General features: G+C 36.5%; 1 protein-coding gene across 4 annotated transcripts in view; it reads right to left on the minus strand.

Moving 5' to 3' along the window:
* Positions 1-22,116, minus strand: part of MIGA1 (mitoguardin 1) — an 80,245-nt gene that overhangs the window by 22,127 nt on the left and 36,002 nt on the right. For all 4 annotated transcript variants that reach the window (XM_036447399.2, XM_036447400.2, XM_045584458.1 and 1 more), the window contains one exon: positions 7,830-7,930. In XM_036447399.2, the coding sequence (XP_036303292.1) occupies positions 7,830-7,930 (101 nt within the window). The remainder of the gene's footprint in view (positions 1-7,829; positions 7,931-22,116) is intronic.

Below are 22,116 nucleotides of genomic sequence, written 5' to 3' on the forward strand. Positions count from 1 at the left end.
TGGCAGGTGTGAGAGAGGGATTGAAGAAGAGGGACCAAAAATGGGAGATTAGACAAAAGTCTGTATCCAAACACCTACAGTAGCTCCACATCTCATTCTACTCCCTGCCCCTTTCCCTCCATCCCTGTATAGGAAGGCAGTTTATTTAAAAAAAAAAAAAAAAAAAAAAAAAAAAAAAAAACCCAAAAAAACAAAAACAAAAAAACTCAGCCAAAATTATTCAAACTGAAGAGAGTAAATTGGCTAGGGTGTGTGATGGCCCTGCCCACAATAAGGCCCTCTGCATACTATATCCAGGTGTGCCCTGCCTGCTAGGCTATTTCCAGGACATTAATCCTAAAGAAAAGCCCGTCAATCAACACAACTTAACGAAGTAAATGAGCCCCATTTGCTCTCCTGTTCATCTTTTGGTGGGAAAAATAAACAGATTTTGCAAACCCACAAAATCTACCTAAGAAAATCAATCCAGTCAACAATTACACTTTCAAATTTGAGAGAGAGAAAAAAAAAAACCTGTCAGCACAAGAATGAAAACCCAACATAAATAGACAAAATTGATTCCAGAGAAAGATAATTCCAGAATAAGATAATTCAAGAAATAGAAATTTACAATGGCAGATATAACCCTCTCTTTTCAGATTATGATTATTCTGAATGTTTATCCTTGTCCCATTGTATATTATTGTAGTGTATCATTTTGAATTGTTATAAAGTGCTAGCAAGTCAGAGGGGGGTAGCAAAAGCTTTCATTAGTAGACATATTTGAATTATCCTACACTAGAGGCCCAGTGCATGAAATTCGTGCATAGGAGAGTAAGAAGGGCCCCTTAACCCAGCCTAAGTCCTCTCAAAGTCAGGGACCCCTCAGGGGATGTCCTACTGCCAGCTTAGGCCCAATCCCCTGGGGATCGGGATCGGGCCTAAGCTGGCAGTAGGACATCCCTTTTGCAGTCCAGGGCTTTCACAGCCCAGGACAGCTTGTTCCTTACCGCACACCTGCAGCAGAGGTGGGAGAGGCTCCCGCCACCACCACTGTGCTCACCAGCCATAAGCCCGGCTTCTGGCTGAGCGGTACTCGCCCTGTGGGAGCACACTGACCACAGGGGGCAGCTCCTGCAATGAACATCTGCCCCCTGGTGGTCAGTGCACATCATAGTGACTAGTTGTTCTGCCTTTTGGTTGATTTGCATATTAAGGTTTTATTATATAGGATGGCAACTGAATCCACTGATTCCCACGGCGGAATGGGCCTAAGCCGGCAGGCAGACATCCCCCAAGGGGTCCTGGACTTTGAGAGGGCACAGGCCGGACTGAGGAGACCCTCCCCCAGTATACAAAATTTCATGCACTGGGCCTCTAGTAAAAAATAAAATTTTCTCTTTAAAGAGCAACTTTCAAAAAAAGAGCCTCCTACAATTTATGTATGTGTTAACACATATATACCTTAAGGAGGGGTAATTCTAAGAAAAATGAAATCTAAGGTTACAAATTGTTCTCTCTGTAATATTAGTTTCTATCTATTAACAGATGGTAGAGTTAGGAGAGTACTTAATTCAATGGTATCCTACCATTGAAAAGACTTTTCAGAACATGAAAACATGCTAAATGAAACAATGTCAAATACAAAAGATCACATATTGTATAATTCTATTTATATGAACTGTCCAGAATAGGCAAATTCATGGAGACAGAAAGTAGATTGGTAGTTGTCAAGAGCTTGGGGGGAAGGGAAGTGTTAGATGAGAAAAGGGAGTAATTACTAATAGAGTTTCTTTTTAGAGTGATGAAAATATTATAGAATTAGAAAGTGGTACTAGTTGCACAACTCTGTGAATATACTAAAAACCACTAAATTATATACTTTAAAAGAGTAAGTTTTATAGTGCTAGAATTATATCTCAATAAAACTATTATTTTAAAAATAGACTTTTCAGAGAAAAACGGCTGTAGTTCCAGACCAATGTTTGGCAAAGCTTATATAGGAAAATCCTGTTAATCACTTTCACAAACGACTGACCAGGCTTTGAGAAAAGCCTATGCCAGGACTTGTTTTAATCTAAAGAGGCAAGAACTCTTTCTGGTAATTCTGAAAAAAGATTCCAAATGATCACTTCCCAAGCAGTTCTGATATTATTTTCTTACTAACTTTCTTCATTAAAGTAGTTTTCCCTAATTTAAGGGCGTGGCAATTAAAAATAATTTAACAAACATTTCTTAGTAAAGAATTTATCTTGGATCACATTCTGAGATCATATATTTATACCCTAGAAGCATTCCTAGGAAGTTTCTCAGACATTGAGTCCTTCTTGTGGTATTCATGCATCTTGTTTTCCATAGGATTTAAAAAGAAAAAAAATGACTTACAACAAATTCAAAGTACAATGAACACTTGTCAAATATTTTCTTAAGTTGTACATTATAAAGGAACTTTAGAGCAATTAGGCATATTGTTCTTCTTTGGGGGGAAAAATGCAATTATTCTCCCTATAAACCATCAAGGAGTTAAGCATCTACAGAACATAAAGATAAAAAGCATCTGACAAAATACATCCTTTTAATGATAAAAACTTAAGATTTTAGGCATCAAAGGAAGGAATGTACCTCAATACAACAAAAGCCATATGTGACTAGCCCACAGCTAACATGCTCAATGGTGAAAGGTTGAAAGCTTTTCTTCTAACAGGAACAAGACAAGAGCACTCACTTTCACCACTCCCATTCAGCATAGGAATGGGAGTCTCAGGCAGAGGTGTTAGGTAAGAAAAACAAAAAGGCATTCAAATTAAAAAGAAGTAAAACTCTCAGAACATGATATGATCTTACACAAAGAAAATCCTAAAGATTCCACCAAAAAAACATTAGAACTAATAAACAAATTCAGTAAAGTTGCAGGACACAAAATCAATATACAAAAATCAGTTGAATTCCTACACACTAACAATAATCAGAAAGAGAAATTAAGAAAACTGCCTAACTGGTTTGGCTCAGTGGATAGAGCATCAGCCTGTGGTTTGAGTTTACCACTTTCTAATTCTATTTAGAATCAAACAGAGGTTTGATTCCGGTCAAGGGCATGTAATTTGGTTGTGGGTACATCCCCAGTAGGAGGTGTGCAGGAGGCAGATGATCGGTGTTTCTCTCTCATCGATGTTTCTAACAATCTCTCCCTTCCTCTCTGTAAAAAAAAATCAATAGAATATATATTTTTTAAAAACAAACAATCCCATTGATAATAGCTTTAAAAAATAAAATACTTAGTAATAAATGTAAGTAAGGAGGTGAAAAATCTGTACACTGAACACCATTAATATGAAAAAACTGAAAAAGATAAATAAATGGAAGGATATCACATATTCATTGATCAGAATAATTAATATTGTCAAAATGTCCATATTACCTAAAGCCATCTATAAATTCATTGTAATTCCTATCAAAATTCCAATGGTATTTTTTTCACAGAAACAGAAAAAACAATCCTAAAATGTATATGGAGCCACAAAAGACCCCAAAGAGGCAAAGCAATCCTGAGACAAAACAAAACTTGAGACGTCACACTTGCTGATTTCAAACTGTATTACAAAGCTATAGTAATCATACAGTGGTCTACTGGCATAAAAATAGACACCGAGACCAATGGAACAGAATCGAGAGCCCAGAAATAAACCCTTGTAATAGAGTCAATCAGTATCTGACAAGGGAGCCAGAGTACTGACTGGGAAAGAATAACGTCTTCACTGTGGTGGCAGAATGGCAGAACCACATGCAGAAGAATTAAAATGAATCCCTATCTTACATCACTCAACAAATATTAACTCAAAACGGAGTAAAAACTAAACATAAGACCTGAAACCAAAAAAACTCCTAAAAGAAAACAGAGGGGAAAAAAGCTCATTGACACTGGCAAAACAACAACAATAGCAAAAAACTCCTTGACAATAATTGTTTGAATATGATCACAAAGCATAAGCAACAAAAGCAAAAATAAACAAGTGAACTGTATCAAAGTAAAAAGCTTCTGCACAGCAAAAGAAACAACAAAAAGAGAAGGCAACTTACAGAATGAAGGAAAATATTTGCAAATCATCTATCTGATAAGGGATTAATATATTAGGATCTCATACAACTGAATAGCAAAGACAAATAAACTCAATCTAATCTTAAAAATGGACAGAGGGTCCTGGCCAGGTGGCTCAACTGGTTGGAGCATCGTCCTGTACACCCACAGAATACAGCTTCCATTCCTGGTCAAGGCACATACCTAGGTTGCGGTTCAATCCCCAGTCGGGGTATGTATGAGAGGCAACTGACCAATGTTTTTCTCTCATATTGATGTTTCTCTCTCTCTCCTCTTTCCTCTCCCTCTAAAATCCATAAAAAACACATGCTCCCATGAGGATTTTTATTTTTTAAGAATATATTTTTATTGATTTAAGAGAGGAAGGGAGAGGGAGACAAAGATAGAAACATCAATGAGAGAGGATCATCAATCAGCTGCCTCCTGTGTGCCCCCACTGGGGATTGAGCCCACAAATCCGACATGTGCCCTGACCACGAATTGAACCATGACATCTGGTTAAACCGTAACATCCTGGTTCATAAGTCAATGCTCAACCATTGAGCCACGCCAGCCAAGCTCCCATGAGGTGTTTTTTTTTTTTAAAAAAGACAGAGGATCCAAATAAACATTTTTCCAGAGAAGACCAAATGACCAAATAGGTGCATGAAAAGTTGCTCAGCATCACTAATCATCAGGAAGATGTAAATCAAAACCACAAAGAGACACCACTCAGACCTGTCAGAATGGCCATTATAAAAAAGACAAGAGATAACAAGTGTTGATGAAGATTTGAAGAAAAGGGAACTCTTCTGCACTGTTGGCGGGAATGTAAATTAGTATAGCTACTATGAAAACAATATGGAGGTTCCTTGAAAAAGTAAAAATAGAACTACTGGGTGATCCAGCAGTCCCATTTCTGGGTATATATCCAAAGGAAATAAAGTCACTATATTAAAAAATCTGTACTATCCTATGTACATTGCAACATTTTAAAAAATAACCAAGATATGGAAACAACTTAAGTGTCCATCAATGGATGAATAAAGAAGATGCAATATATAGTATATATACAATGAAATATTCATCCATGAGAAAGAAGAAAATCCTGCCATTTGCAACAATATGGGTGAAACTTGAAAACATTATGCTAAGTGAAATAAATCAGACAAGAAAGACATATCACATGTACGGAATCACTTACATGTGAAATGCAAAAGGGCCAAAAACAAAACAAACAACAACAAAAAAGGCCAGTCCTGTAGAAACAGAAAGTAGAATGGTGGTTGCAAGGGGCTCAGAGGTGGGGAAAATGGGGAGATATTGGTCAAAGGGTGTAAACCTCTGGTGAGGAGATAAGTTCTGGGAATCTAATGTACAGTATGGCAACTATCCTATATAATAAAAGCCTAATATGCAAATCAACTGAATGGTGGAACAACCAGCAGAACGACCAGTTGTTGTGAAGCGCACCGACCACCATGGGTCAGACGCTCAACACGGGAGCTGCCTCCAGCCCGGAGGCCCCAAGCTAGCCAAGGTATAAGCAGGGGCCCCCACATCGCCTTGCCAGTTGCCCCATTGAGGAAGGCAACCGGCTGTGGAAGCTAAGGCCGGCAAGCAGATGGGCTAGGCCAGCCAAGGCAGGTGCAGCAGGGGCCTACAGATTGGCCCCGATCACCAGCCAGGCCTAGGGATCCTACTAGTGAATGAATTTCATGCACCAGGCCTCTAGTAGATAATAATACTATATTATTTACTTAAAAGTTGCTAAGAGAGTAGATAGATCTTACATGTTCCCAACACACACACACACACACACACACACACACACACACACACACAAAAAGGTAATTATGTGAGGTGATGAAGGTGTTAACCAACCTCACTGTGGTAATTATTTCACAATATATGTGTATTAAATCATCACACTATACACTTTATCTTTTATATTTTCATTTTTTTTAAATATATTTTTATTGATTTTTTTACAGAGAGGAAGGGAAAGGGATAAAGAATCAGAAACATCAATGAGCCGAAACCGGTTTAGCTCAGTGGATAGATAGATCGTCGGTCTGCGGACTGAAAGGTCCCAGGTTCGATTCCGGTTAGGGGCACGTACCGTGGTTGTGGGCACATCCCCAGTGGGGGGTGTGCAGGAGGCAGCTGGTCAATGTTTCTCTCTCATCGACGTTTCTAACTCTCTATCCCTCTTAATTCCTCTCTGTGTAAAATCAATAAAATACATTAAAAAAAAAAAAAAAAAGAAAGGGGGGGGGAGGGAGAGAGGGAGAGAGAGAGAGAGAGAGGGAGGGGGGGAGGGGGGGGGGGGGGGAGGGAGGGAGGGAGGGAGGGAGGGAGGAAGGAAGGAAGGAAGGAAGGAAGGAAGGAAGGAAGGAAGGAAGGAAGGAAGGAAGGAAGGAAGAAAAAAACATCAATGAGAGAGAAACTCAATCAGCAGTCTCCTGCACACCTCCTACTGGGGATGTGCCTGCAACCAAGGTACATGCCCTTGACTGGAATCGAACCTGGGAACTTTCAGTCTGCAGGTCAAAGCTCTATCTACTGAGCCAAACCAGTCAGGACCACACTGTACACTTTAAACTTACACAATGTTATATGTCAATTATATCTCAATAAAGATGGAAAAAAACATTTTAAAAAGAACAGAAACATAAGCCTGTCTATATCAAATAGCAAAGGAAAAGGAAACAGCTTTTCCATAAAACCAGTAGGTATATTTTGTCTATTGCAAACTTACAGGCAAAAAAATATAAGAAAAAATGTAAATAATTCAAGAGATGATACAATAAACTGCAGTGACAATATACATACACAGAAAAATCTTGAGAGGATGAATTATGGTCAGTAGAAATTTTAAAAAGGCAGAAACAAGACTTAGGGCCCAGGGTATTGGGTAGCATACCTAAAGCTTTCCACACTACAGCATGAATTCAATTACAGATGTTTTCTATTTTTAAAACAGCATTAATATCCAAAATCTATCATAAAAATTAAATTATTCTACGATAAAATTGGCCATTGGTGATTTTTAAACCTGTCTTAAGTAGAAAAAAATTATAAAAAGATGATCACTTTGTAAGCATTCTTTGGTACAAAATTTAAATCTCAGTAGAAAACAAATTATCTATAAATTTATAATTCAGTGACCACTATTATTTATACATTAGTGAACTTTTATTAGTCTTTTTTCTCTGCCTAAATAATTAAATACCACACACGTTTTTCTTTCTTTTCTATTTCAAAATCACATACTCTTTATATACTACCCTTCTCACTTAATACATGTTCCCATGTCATTAAAAATGATTAGGAACATATTTATGACATTATAATATTTCAAAATTATGGATGTTCCATAATTTAGCATTAGACTGTTTCCAGCTTTTTATTATTATTAAAATGCCAAAGTGAATGTTTTTATATATAAATCTTTGCATCTAATCACTTCTGAAGTATGATTTCTGAGATAAAAAATCTTAACTATTTTAAGAATCTTGATATAAGGTCAACGGCTTTCCATAATCCATAGTATATAAAAGTGCCTATTCAAAGGATGCGTTTACATGTCCACCTCTGTACAGAGATTGTGAGCTCCTGAGAGAACTTTCACTCGAGCTATTTTCATCTTTGTATCCTGGTATCTACCACGTGCTAAATAAGTGGCTACTGAACTAAATTACAGCACAATGGCAAACTGTACTCTCCAGCTGACCAAGAACGTGAATCCTCATTAGGAACACACATGACCTACCTCTGCTGCTGAAGCAAAGGAATCGGTTGAAGCAACGCTCAAGGTGTCTCGAAGGCCATAGTCGTCCACATTCCCCCTCACAGTAATATCTGTATCTTTATCTTAAAAGTAAAAGATGAAAGGTTTAGAAACATATTCCTTGTCACTACCATATTTTATACCCCACAGTTGGTTTTTCTTTTCTTTATTTACTCCAGTTTTTCTTTTGATAGACTATTGGGGTCTAAAAGGAAAATAATACAGCCCAACCAGTGTGGCTCAGTGGTTGAGTGTCAACCCATGAACTAGGACAGTGGTCAGCAAACTGCGGCTCACGAGCCACATGCTGCTTTTTGGTCCCTTGAGTTTTTGGCAAAGGCCAGCTTAGGAGTACCCTAATTAAGTTAATAACAATGTACCTACCTATATATATAGTTTAAGTTTTAAAATTTTGGCTGTCAAAAGAAATTTCAATCATTGCACTGTTGATATTTGGCTCTGTTGACTACTGAGTTTGTCGACCACTGAACTAGGAGGTCACAGTTCGATTCCTGGTCGGGGCACATGCCTGGATTTCAGGCTAAGTAACCAGTAGTGAGGCAGCTGGTCAGTGATTCGCTCTCATCATTGATGTTTCTCTCTCTCCTCCTCTCCCTTCTCTGAAATCAATAATAAAACAAACAAACAAAAAACATGACCAATATTTTTTTTAAAGTTTGAAAAGGAAAACAATACAAATCAATGGAACATAATCTGAAGACTCTCAAAGTTGATTCACTGTTTAACTGATTCTGGAACACTACAAAGCAGAGAACAAAACGCTATAAAGTTGACCTTTTAGCTTTAACAAGGAATTAAACTTAACTGTGGATTAAAACTTTTTTAATATATAATAAATTAAGATGGTATATAAGAACTGAAGTTGGATAATCTACATGGTATAATCAGCATATATTAAAGACAGTTTGAAACACAGCAAGTTAGAAGTAGGTTCATTCAAATTAAAAGAATATTAACATAAAATGTTGCCTGTCTTATCAGTTGTGATAAGCTGATTAATTATAACAATTCCTAAAAGATATCTCTGAGTTCTCTTGCTCTTTAAGGCCCCTTGAAAACACTAAAAGGCCAAAAATGATGAGATAGATCTAGATCCCTCACACTTACTGTGCTTACCTGAGGGTCAATGATTTTAAAGGGCTGAAAAGTTTAAATATATTTCCAAATAGTCAATGTCTTGATAGGCTACCTATTAGCAATACAGAACACTCGGAATGTGGATGCCAACATCTTCACATACTATCATCAGGAATCTGTTAACATTAAATTTTAAAAGAATATTGTACTTCCTTACAGATGTGACAAGACTAGCAAATAAATGATATGCTTCAAAATTTATCACAAGTATGAAAAAGAAAACAAAGTACATGTAGATTTTTCTATTTTTATTCTCAACCTGTTAATTTTGTCAGAAACTTTATCTTCTTTAAAAAGAAACCAGAACTCTCTTTGGCTTTCATTTATCCAAATTTGTATTCAATCATTTTTCCTAAAATAAAATTCATTACCTTTACCCAACTACCAGAAAACACAGACATTTTGTGATTATACACAGGAAATGTAAAGTTTTTAGAAATCCAAACCATGAATTCAGTTTAAACTAAAAAGTTTTGCAATCAATTTATATTCCATGTTCTAAGCCAATCAGAAAAAGCAAATAAACCTTAATTGGCACAAGGTTGATTCCTATTAAGTATCAAAAATAACCATGCACATAGCATATTTCTCTGCTACTGTGGATGAAAGGGGCCACATGCTAACCTGACAAGCTCAGGGAAGGCCTACATGGCAATCTTGCAAATTCAAAGACCTAAAGTAACCACAAAGGATGGTCTGAGATTAAACTTTACTAAAAGCAAGAAGTATGTGTCTATCATTTTACTAGTTATCCAATCCCAGAGGTTTCCTCCCTTTGCTTTCCCCTGCCTCTCTACTCTGTCACCAAGTGGATTTCAAGTAACACACCTATGCCTCCTCCTTTGGTTGTAATGCATAAAACAAGGTGAAAAACGGCCATTCTCCAAAGCATCAGCCCAATCCGTGGAGATTCTGCTTCCTGGCAAATGTTGATAGTTTGGCTCAAGTAAACTCACAAAAACTCCTTCCAGGTTTGAATGTTTTTATGTTAACACTACTCTACATTTGGTGAGACCATACTTAACATTTTAACCATTTATCTTCTAACTTTAAATTATAATTGTTTTCAAATGAAGTTTACATCAATCCTTTTAAAATATCTAACTTGTCTGCTTAAAATCCTACTATTAAATGACTATATAATGAACCAAAATCTGAGGTTAAACCATTCTATTTTTAAGTATACATATTCTACTAGAAATTTAAATTTTCCATCAAATTTGGTAGTTTTATTTTGTGATTGTCTTTTATTGATTTTTTACAATAGAAAGAGAGAGGAAAGGAGAGGGAGAGAGAGAAAGAAACATTGATGGGCTGCTTCCTGCACATCCCCTACTGGGGACTGAGCCTGCAAACCAGACACGTGCCATGACCGGGAATCGAACCAGTGACTTCTCATTGCATGTGACGATGCTCAACCAACTGAGCCACAGAATCCAGGACTAAATTTGGTATTTTTAGAAACACAATTTTATCCAGAAAGTTTTCAATTATTCTCTTTTAGTGCATAAGAATTTTTAAAATGCACGAACAAACAGATCAATTATTTATAAAACTGAATTGGCATTTACAACTTTCAAATCTTTATCTTCTTATTTTTTTTTAATATATTTTATTGATTTTTTACAGAGAGGAAGGGAGAGAGAGATAGAGAGCTAGAAAGATCAATGAGAGAGAAACATCGACCAGCTGCCTCTTGCACCCCCCCCACCGGGGATGTGCCCGCAACCAATGTACATGCCCCTGACCGGAATCGAACCTGGGACCCTTCAGTCCACAGTCTGATGCTCTACCGCTGAGCCAAACCGGCTTCGGCAAATCTTTATCTTCTTAATTATTTTTCCATTGTTAGTATTAATTGTGCAAAAAGAAATCACAGTACAATTTTTTTTTCCCAAAGCACTTTTAAAGCAGGATTATATTACTAGTCAATTAAGTTAAATCTTGGTTCCATATGCCTTTTGCTATTTTCAGAATGAAACACAAACATTTATCTCATGTCACTTTACCTTTCAGACATTACCCACAAGCTGTTAAAAGTCTGTTTTACTTCACTCAACAGAAACCAGCCACTCAATGTCATCCAGATCAGTTATAATGATTGTACTTTTTTTTTTTTTTTAATCTAACAAAAAAAAAAAATGGCTCAGAGGAACTGGAAAGATTTACTCATTAAATCCAACTTTGTAAACCACAAACCATACCTCTCAATTCAGTACTTATTATGATTCTTGGAATGGCAGCTTAAAGCAGTAATTATGACTAGAAATAATACAGCTGTTTTTCGCACAAGCCAATAAAAAGTATAAAGAAAGAATATTGGACAGTATCTCAAACTAACTGCTTTCATGCATCCAGTTAAAATGTAAAATACCTTTTGAAACTAATACAAAATAATATTGCATATAAACTGTAATTGAAAAATATAATTTAAAATTTTTTTATATTACTCTTTCTAAAAAGTATCAACCCTTGATTGTAGTACTGAAAGACCCAGAAAGCACAGAAAACTGGAAACCATAGGCTTCATCATAGTTAATATTTCAGAAATATTTTCCTACCAAATTTATCTGAGCAGAAAAAAATGTTAAAGTCACAATTAGATATCATTACACAACTACCAGAATTATTGAACTTGAAAATTTTTTTTTGTTAAGGATGTATAGCAATGGAAATTCTCACACACTACTGGTGAAATGTCAATTGGAAGAACCATGTTGAAATTTTGGCATTATCTATTAAAGTTCAGGACTGCTTTCTCTATGACCTAGCAATTCTATCCTTGGTGTGTTTTATAGAAATGCATGCTTATGTGCATAAGAATGTTCATAACAACATTTATAACAGCTCCAAAATGGAAAAAAACAAAACAAAAACAAACCAATGTCCATATACCATAGAACACACAAACTGAGCTACATTCATACAATGAAATACCATACAATAAAAGTGAATGAATTGCTGCTAAATGCAAGAATATGGATGAATCTCACAACACGTTGAGTGAAGAATTACAGGCATTTCATTCACATTAAAATTCAAAAACAGCCCAGGACAGTATAACTCAGTTGGTTAGAGTGTTGTCTCATGCACCCAAGGGCTGTGGGTTCAAATCCCAGTCAGGGCACATACCAAGGTTGCAGGTTCAATTCCAAGTCCAGGTGCCTACAGGAGGGAACCCATCATTGTTTCTCTCTTACATCAATGTTTTTTCCTCTCTCTCTCTCAAAAAAAAAATTAATAAAAACATATCCTTGGGTGAGGATTTTTTTTTTTTAAATTCAAAAACAGGCAAAACTAAACAGACTACACACTTAGTTGACAAGATTATTTTAAAAGCCAGGAAGTAATCAGCATTAGCAAAATACCAATGGTTAATTTGGAAGAAATATTGATGGGGGAGGAGGTAAACAAGGGGACTTTTTGAGAATTTGACAATGTTTTATTTTTTTACCTATATGATAATTACACGAGGATGTTATAAATCACTGTGTTTTTTTTCATTTTGTGCACTTTCCTCTAGGGTTTAGAAGGAAAGAAAACAATAAATCTATACATTTTGACCCCAAATGGCTGAAAACAGAAAAGACAAATAAATACTTTCTGTATTTCAATGTTGATAGTAAAGCTGCAAATTACTATTAGACATGATAGTATTCCCTGGTAGAGGGAGCATCTATAATGATGCTAGGTTCAAAGTGAAAAGATCTGATGAGTCTGTTAAGTACAACAGCAAATTGAAAATATTACCTGCACCCTATTAATGGTGGAAGCTAGCGCCACACATATTTCACTCACAACCTTTTTTCTCCTAGCTCATCAATCTTTCTTTGCTATTTAGTGATTGGTTTAGAATTTTAAATGTTTGGGCGAGGATAATCAATCATTTGCAGAAGAAAGATGTGGAAAATAAGAGACGCTTGCTATTTAACAATAATAAAAGTGTGAGGAGATTAATCAACACTTATTTTGCATTTATCACTTGCCAGAAACCAAGTTATATGCTTTACATATATTGTTTCATAATTCTCACAATAATCCGTTGAAGTAGGTGATATATATTTTTTTCCATTTTATATATTAAAGAACCTAAGGTACAGAAAGGTTATAAGTAACTGGTTACTTATATGAATACAGTTAAGAAATGGAATGGCAGGATTCAAAACCAAGTCATCTGACACCAGATTCCATTCTATGAAACTATGGAATTATGGTGTCCAATATGGTAGCTGCTAGCTACATGCGTCTATCAAGCACATAAAATGTGGCTGACAGAATTGAGATGTGCTATAAGTGTAAAATACACAATAGATTTTGAAATCTTTGTACCAAAAGATATAAAATCTCTTATTAATAAACACTAAGCTTAAGAAAATGTTATAAATATGTTATTAAAATTAATTTCACTACTTTCGTTTTACTATTTCACGTAACTACTAGAAATTTAAAGTTGCATTTCTAATATTCAGCACTATTAGAGCATTCCTTTCTCAAATCTTATCTTCAGTGCAAAGAATTTACAAATTCCTTAGAGGATTTAGATTCAACTCATATTTTTTGAGTGACTACTATGTTCCCTAGACTTCCTGCTAAATGTTTTCACAAACTATTTATTTCATTTAATATAGGTAACTGCTAAATAGACTAGCCTAATTATATACAAGAATGTCTTATAATAACTAGAACAATAAAGGTCATTTCCTAATCAAAATCTTCAGTGGCTCCTTATCTGGTTTTCAAAGCTTTCCATAATCTCAGTCCAACCTACCTATACAATTTTGTTTTCTATTAATTACTGAAAGACTTCTTAGCTTTATCTGAGTAAATTTATTACACCCCCACTTACCACAGATAAATGCAATGGTTAAAAGTTTGGGCTTTGGAGTCAGCCAGCAAGCATTTGGATTCCGATCCTAGCTTTGTTGTTTTCTATCTGGGTAAACTGAGGATAGCAATATTGATTTCACTGAGTTGTCACAGGATTAAATGGGAGACATGTGTAGGCACAGTCCTTGCTACACAGTAAGTGCTAAATAGTTTTTCACTAGTAGTCTCATTGCCATTTGCATTCTTTACTCAAGCTTTTGGTTCTTCCTGCATCTTTTCCAACATACAAATTTCTCTTCTACTGATCCTTCACCCCATGCTACCCAAGAACACATACTGCTTTATAATTTGCAGCTTAAGTACTATCCTCAGTAAGTATCCTCCAAAAATTAGCTGTTTTATTCCATGTGAGGCAATACAGCCAAAGTGTTCAATCATGGGTTGATTCAGGTTAGATTCAGATTCTGACTGCTCTTTATTAGCTGTGTAACCTTGGGTAAGTTTCTTATCTCCTCTGTTCCTCAGTGTTCCCGTTTATAAAATGGGGAGGGTGGGGAGGGAGCAATCTACCTCACAGAGTTGTGTGAGGATTAAACAAGTTAATATATGTAAAATAAGTATTCAATACGTGTTAGCTATTCATAGTCTTAGGCAAAAGGTAAGTATGTACCATTTAATATTCTATCTGAATTTTTATTTAACTATTGCCTGAATATACAACCTGTCTGTCCTGATGGACTCACACAACTTAAGTGGATGTACTTTTTCGAATTTTCTCTTTATTTTCTTTTTCTTTAATTTTTGTTTTTCCTGATGGTTCCTTCAGTTCTCAATCAAGTATGGAACACATTGTAAACACTTAAATATTTGTTCATATAAACAAAAAAAGAAAACTTATTATAAACTGACCATCCCCAAGACATGGAAATCCCTAATTTAAAAAGCCTCTCATGTACGATATTTCCTCTGGCTCATTTTGCCTGCTGCATGACTTTAACTTGTTTTCAGAGCCCTGTTAAAATTCTTCTGTTTCTAATAGCCAGATCTAAATTAATTAAACTTATGACACCATCTTCCAAACCTAAAATATGCACCATTAGTCCCTTAATGACTCATCATTAACATTCAATTGCCTAAAAAGAGCTTTTCACATAATTGGGTGATTAAATATGAAAAACGTGCCATGAGTTACCACGCTGACACTTGGCAAGGTAGCTCTTTTTTTCCCCTAAACATTTAAAATCGTAAATCTAAAAAATTTTTAAAACACTTACCTGTGTCCAATACACAGAACCTTTAAAACATTCATCCTAGACATAAACTATGTTTTTCTTTGGAAGAACATTGAAAGCATGTTTACTTTTAACTAAACAGTTATATATTTTAGGCCAAAAATCTGACTGGAATCAAGCCTTCCTCCTCCTTTCACAATCTCCTAATTCACATATTACTTAAGTTTTTTCCAAAGCAGAATTTGCCTGAAAGTCAAACACACACACACACACACACACACACACACACACACACAAAAACCCACAACAAAACACAACAAAAACCCTAGAAGACCCTTGAGCCCTGGTGCTTCAGGCCTAGTCCTGTTCCTTTAAACCAGTGCAAGTGGGCTTTCTGCATGCCCCGCTTTGGCCATCACTAGGCACATTCTATTTTCTGTCGCTTAGAAGGCATCAGGTCTATTTTAACCTCAGCAGATTCTAGCGGAGATTCCGAGGATGCCACTCCTCTTTTAAAATCGAGGCTGTTCACTGTGGGTTTTGTAACGCCAGCAAGCGGAGGAAGCCTGCCAAATGTCTCAATATCGTCTGACTTCTATGTCAGCAGCTATTCTCCAGATGATTTTTAGCAATTTAAATCTGATTTGGAATCTTGTCTTTTCTATGGTCTTGTTAAAAATGGAAAAGTTCCCGCTGCCAAGAAGATAAGCAATTTCCAAACAGTCTGCTATAATGTTAAATTAATTAACAAATCTAGGAAACTACTGCTGCTCTTTATGTGCCTTGTCTGACTATCTGTCCACCCCTGTTGTGCTTACTTTTTATTCCCATTTGTTTTAAAATGCTATAGTAAAGTTTGAGAGAGAGAAAAAGTTGAACATAAAAATAAAAAACAACACAATTTCAGATGAAAAAGCTAAGATCTATTTTCTTGATTCTCCTCTCGATGTACCTTGACATTGAAAGGACTAACAAAGAAATAAAAGAAAGAAGTTGTCAGTTCTTGATGTGTTATGACTTACACAGTTTTGCCCATGTGAAATAATACATATACAAAAACAGCCAGCTACTATGACACTACCCAAAAGGAGCCTTCCATAAGTTATAATTTTTTTAATCCTCACCTAGGATATTTTTCCTATTGATTTTTACAGAGAGAGAGAGAGAGAAACATTGATGCGAGTGAGACACACTGATTGGTTGCCTCCCCGATTCACTCTGGCCAGGGCCAGGTATCAAACATGCAACCAAGGATCTTGCCCGTGACCAAGAATCGAACCCAAGACCCTTCAGTCCTTGGGCCAACACTCTAACCACTGAGCAACGGCTAGGGCAACTTTCCATATTTTATCACAACTTCCTATATGCCACAATTGGCCAACAAAACAACTATGATTCCTAATTGGGAAATACAGCTGCCAATGCAAATGAGTAACAAAAGGAAAGAAAAAAGACCAATAGCATTTTCTATTTTTTTTTTTTTTTTTAGAAGAAGAAAGAAGTGACGGATAACCTAAAATGTACCAAAAAATAATCAAGGTTAAGTCTGCAGTTATAGTCGGAACAGTGGGTCACTCGGTACACTACACAGAGGCCCCTGACCACTGTGATACGTGGCATCAGATATCCAGCCCATATCCTGGGCTTTTTTCTAAATCACACACAAAGGCCTTGTATGGGTGAGTGAAGGTCCTAGACTTAGAAATCCAAGTTGGTAAAATGTAACTTAAATACAAAAGAGGCAAAGGCAAGCAGCAGGCTTTTATCTTATTCCTGACACCCTGGCAATTTTCAGACTGCTCTCATCCCTGCACCTATTTTGACTTGCATGTAATGCCAGTTAGACTTCACTTTGTAGTATCATTAAGTACTTTGAAATTAAGATTATATGCGTTAGTGCATAAAAGGAAATTTACCAGGCCAAAACCAGTTTGGCTCAGTGGTAGAGCGTTGGTCTGCGGACTGAAAGGTCCCGGGTTCGATTCCGGGCAAGGGCACGTACCTTGGTTGCGGGCACATCCCCGGTAGGGGGTGTGCAAGAGGCAGCTGGTCGATGTTTCTCTCTCATCGACATTTCTAGCTCTCTATCTCGCTCCCTTCCTCTCTGTAAAAAGTCAATAAAATGTATTAAAAAAAAAAAAAAAAAGGGAAATTTACCAGGCCAAGTTTCTCGTAGGTTCTACAATTTGCCCTGTGTATATTTAGAGGTCTGAGTATACAAGTTAAGCCTATAATTCATGTCACTCCCTAAAAATAAACCCTCGGGGAGTTCATTCTCTAACCACGGTGATTGTGCACAAAAGGAAAAGGACAAGGTCTGAGAGCGTCAACTCGGGGCTGTCTGACAACTGACTCAAGATGATAGTTGAGGTATTTGCTCTGGCTGCCAAGCTCTTCCAATATTAATAAATGTTCTACCTGGCTGCTTACCAAAAAAGAATAACGTCTCTCCCGCAGTCAGGAGGGCCTCCTTTACAGCTTTTCCTATTCTCTGCCAGAGAATTGGTGAAGTACTAGGCTGGAAAAATCTCTGATCTTCCCTCAGAAGATGTCTCACTATCTCAATGAAATTCTCCGCATAAAAAAGCAGGAGTAAAATATGGGTAAAATATTTAAACTGCACCAGTCAACACTTCCACAATCTCCTGCAAACACATAAATTTGATTATGACTTCTTATAGTTCTCGGTAGCTCCCTTTTGTCTAAAGGTACAAAACAAGGACCGTCATGATTTAGCTCCTGCCCATCTTTCTAGATTTCTTTCCCATTTCTTTCCTACATCTACATATATTATGTTCCCAAGCCATGTAAAACTGATACCGTTGTAATTAGCTAGTTGTTAATAACAGGAAAGGAGCAGAGGGAAAGCCAGGCACAGGCACATTCCCGCATAACACTGGGGGAAGGGAACTGCATAAAGGGGAGATACACACATGCCCAGTAAAGCTGGGATGACAGGGAAGATATCTGCCTGTCAATCACACCTGGGATAGGTTGGGCAGAATGGGCATGGCCACTGCAAGTCCACAAAATTTGGGGTACAGTACTTAACCCCTAAACAAAGAAGCCTGTTCTCTTATGTTCTTGACTCTCTAGGTTCCTCTTGGCACACTTGGCTCATGGCTCACACTTGGCTTCCTGACATTGTCCCGTGTGACCCACAGCCATGTGGACCCCAAACACAATGGACAAATGGACTGTAACTAGCCTGATGCTGTACTGGACCTGTCTCCAACATGGAAGGGAAACTCTGGACCCTGCCTTTGCTTCTAGCTCTCCTGAAACCCAGCTATGTGTCTTCTGTGACTGAACTAAGGGAAATGGGACTTTAGAAATGCAGGGATTTAATTTCATGCAAAGAAAAATCACTAATTCTCCCATTCAAGTCTATAAAATTCTTTTTTGGGGGTATCATAATATGTCCACCCCAGCAGCACCCAGTGGGAAAGAGGATCCCATTTCATTTGATATCAGAATAACTGATAGTTCCCTAAACAGGCTGTTATATACCATCATGTGGTTCTCTCTGCTTGGAATGGCTTTTTCTCCATCATCTTCCTGGTGGACCTTTTTTCTTCAAGTGTCACACCTGTGAAGCCTTCCTGGAGCCCCATGAATAATCATACGCTTTTCCTTGGTGTTTCCATAGTACTTTCTAAACACATTATTATAACATTAAATCTACTGAGCTATATATTTATTTACTATCTCCAAATAGTGTATTGCCTAAAAGCAAGGATGAAATATTTTCCACCCTTGTCTCCAGTGTCTTATGCCATGTTTGATATATACTAGGCAATCAAATGTTTGCTAAGTAATCCAGACCCAAGAGTCTGTGAGTTCAGTCTGTTAAAAAAAAAAAAATGCCATAAAGAGGCCTAAAACCATATCTGAAATATGCAAAGCAATGTTGTTAAGCTATGAAAATTCCTGGTTTGTTTTTAAGGGCTAAATTTGTTCATACACATCAGTATGAAAGAATTTCAGAGTCCTTTGCTTCAGCCAAAAAAACAACATTTATTAAAGTTATGCCTTAAAGAATTTCTTGCTAATACTGCTGCTGCAAATACATACTACTCTCTTTATAGAAAATATAAGCATATAAACAATGAAGCCCAATTAATTTTAGAAGAAATCTAATGAGAGTGCAGATTAATAAGCCTGAACTTTATTCATATAAACCATAGCAACTAAATAATGTCCCCAATGAAACTGTGAGCAAGCTTCTTTTGTTGTTAATCAGGTTCGTTTTTACACTGGTATTAAATTAAGCAATTTCGTCCTGCCCTCATAGCCTAATCAAAAGAGTAAAGGATAATCTTAATTTCTGAATGTACTAATATTGAAGTAAACTATCAAACCATGTAATAATGCATACCCTACATGATATAATGATAACAGAATTCTTCTAGAGTATAAATCATTCCTTCGTGTTAGGTTTTAATCCATTTTCTACCTATCTCTCACTAGTGTTTATAACTAACTAGAGTCTAATTTTTACCAACATAACTCAGATAACACAAATTTCTATTTAATAGGAAAGATAAATGTACTTCTATTGTGCAATACTTGATATGTAAAAAATTACATATATACCATACATGTTTACTGAATTAAAATGCAAAAACAAACATTTGTGAATCTCCTATTCATCGCCACTTTTCAAAATACACAAAATTATTTACTTAAAATGAAAAATAATGTAATGATGCAGAAAACAGTACTGTACCTTTCTTCTTTTTGCCTGATACCTATGATATACGAATCTCCATGTGAATTATAAGAAGTCATAGATATTCATATATTTCAGCAAAAAACAGCAGTAGATAACCAAAGGTTAACCTCATGTCCCAAAACAGATGTTACTTTTAAGTTCTTAGGCTCCTTAAACAGGCTGCAGGCACTTCAGGTAGGAAGCACAGGAAAGAATGGAGGTGGGAAGGAAACATTAAAAGAAGGATCTACTTTGTGGAAGGAGCTTGAGCACTGAGTTTTAAGAGGTATATACCATCCTATATTGCTTTCTAAGTGCTTCAAAAGAGTAAGTTACGCCGAAACCGGTTTGGCTCAGTGGTAGAGAGTCGGTCTGTGGACTGAAAGGTCCCAGGTTCGATTCCGGTCAAGGGCATGTACATTGGTTGCGGGCACATCCCCAGTAGGGGGTGTGCAAGAGGCAACTGGTCGATGTTTCTTTCTCATCGACGTTTCTAGCTCTCTATCCCTCTCTCCACCTCTCTGTAAAAAATCAATAAAATATAAAAAAAAAAAAAAAAAAAGTAAGTTGTAACTGGCCAGAGCAGAAGTAACCTACAGACAGGGTTTTAGCCCTTACTTATCACAGGTAAAGTACACAGTGTCAGTGGGGGTGGAGGTGCTGGTGAGGAAGCATAAGGGTTAGAAAAGAAATAAACAATAAACATGTTATCATCCACAAATATGTGGTCTAGATAAAAATTCCAAAAGAACCTAAGATAAATTACTAGTGGCATAACTAATAGGCAATCAGAAGGGTTGCTGATAATATTTAAATGCAAATCTCAACATTTTAGATAGCAGCAACAAAAATTACAAAATGTAAATTTTAAAATGATACCATGTTAACAAAACTATAAGGGACCCAGGAATAAAAATACATAAGACTTCCATGGAGAAAATTATTTAAAATTACGAAAGACATAACAGATTTAAGTAAATGAAGAACAACACCATAATCATGGATAGAAACATTCATCTAAATTCTCCCACAAGCTGACCTATAAATGCAATGTAATAATCAAAATCCCAAGAGGGATAGTCATGACACTTGGCAAACTGTCCTAAACTTCACATGGAAAAGCAAGGGCAAAGAAGAGCCAAGGCAATTCTTTAAAAGGAACACAGTGAATGGACTCACCCTGCCAGGTGTCAAGACTCATAAAACTATATAAAGTGACAGTAATTAAGACACTGTGAAGCCAATGCAGGAACAAACAGACTAAAGATACACATATAAGACAACCTGGCATATGACCAGGGCATTTCAAATCAATGAGACTAAGATATATTATTCAATGAGTAGAGCAGAGGCAACCAGTTATCTAAATGTTTTTTTAAAAAATTAGTCATCATAATATACATTAAAAAAAAACACAAAAAAACAGCTCCTGGAAGATCAAAAATCTGAATATGAAAAGCAAAACTTTCTAAAGAAAATACAAAAGAATTCTCTTTATACCTTCTAAGCAATATACAAAAAGCACAAACCATACAGGAAAGATTGATAAATGTGGCAACATTAAAATTAAAAATCTTAGTACAGCTGAAACCGATTTGGCTCAATGGATAAAGCGTCAGTCTGCGGACTGAAAGGTCCCAGGGTTCGATTCCGGTCAAGGGCATTGTACATTGGTTGCGGGCACATCCCCGGTAGGGGGTGTGCAGGAGGCAGCTGGTCGATGTTTCTCTCTCATCGACATTTCTAGCTCTCTATCCCTCTCCCTTCCTCTCTGTGGAAAATCAATAAAACATATATTAAAAATAAAAAATCTTGGTACAACCAGAGAGATGTTAAACAAAATGAAGATATGAGAAGGAACTCTCAGACACCGCTGGTAGAAGTTTAAATTGGTACAAATACTTTAGAGAGAGGTTTGGTGCTCTCTGCTAAAGCTAGAGCATAACTGATAACCCATCAATTCCATACCTATAGCAGGGTTCACTACATGGTTCTTGGTGTGCACAGCATCTCTTTCTCTCCCTTTCTTGTCTTCTAGAAAAAGGTCTATCACTGTTGTGCTGGACCTCCCTCTCCTGAGCTGGACAAATGCTAGCTGGGCTTATAAAGCAGGCAGGAAATCCTAATGTAGCTAGCCAGGTAAGTGCACTAAGAATTTGCTCCGCATTCTCTCCACTTCTCCAAACAATTTCTTTTAGGGCAAGGGAGAAAGTGTAGCAAGCCTTAACACATTGTCTAACACAGACATTAGCAAAAAATAAAAAATAAATAAGATTCAAAATGAAGTTAATACTATTTTATAATCAATATATGGGTCTTTTTGTATTCTCAATTTATT

Source organism: Pipistrellus kuhlii, unplaced genomic scaffold (genome assembly GCF_014108245.1).
Source record: "Pipistrellus kuhlii isolate mPipKuh1 unplaced genomic scaffold, mPipKuh1.p scaffold_m20_p_2, whole genome shotgun sequence".
In the NCBI taxonomy this organism is placed as follows: domain Eukaryota; kingdom Metazoa; phylum Chordata; class Mammalia; order Chiroptera; family Vespertilionidae; genus Pipistrellus; species Pipistrellus kuhlii.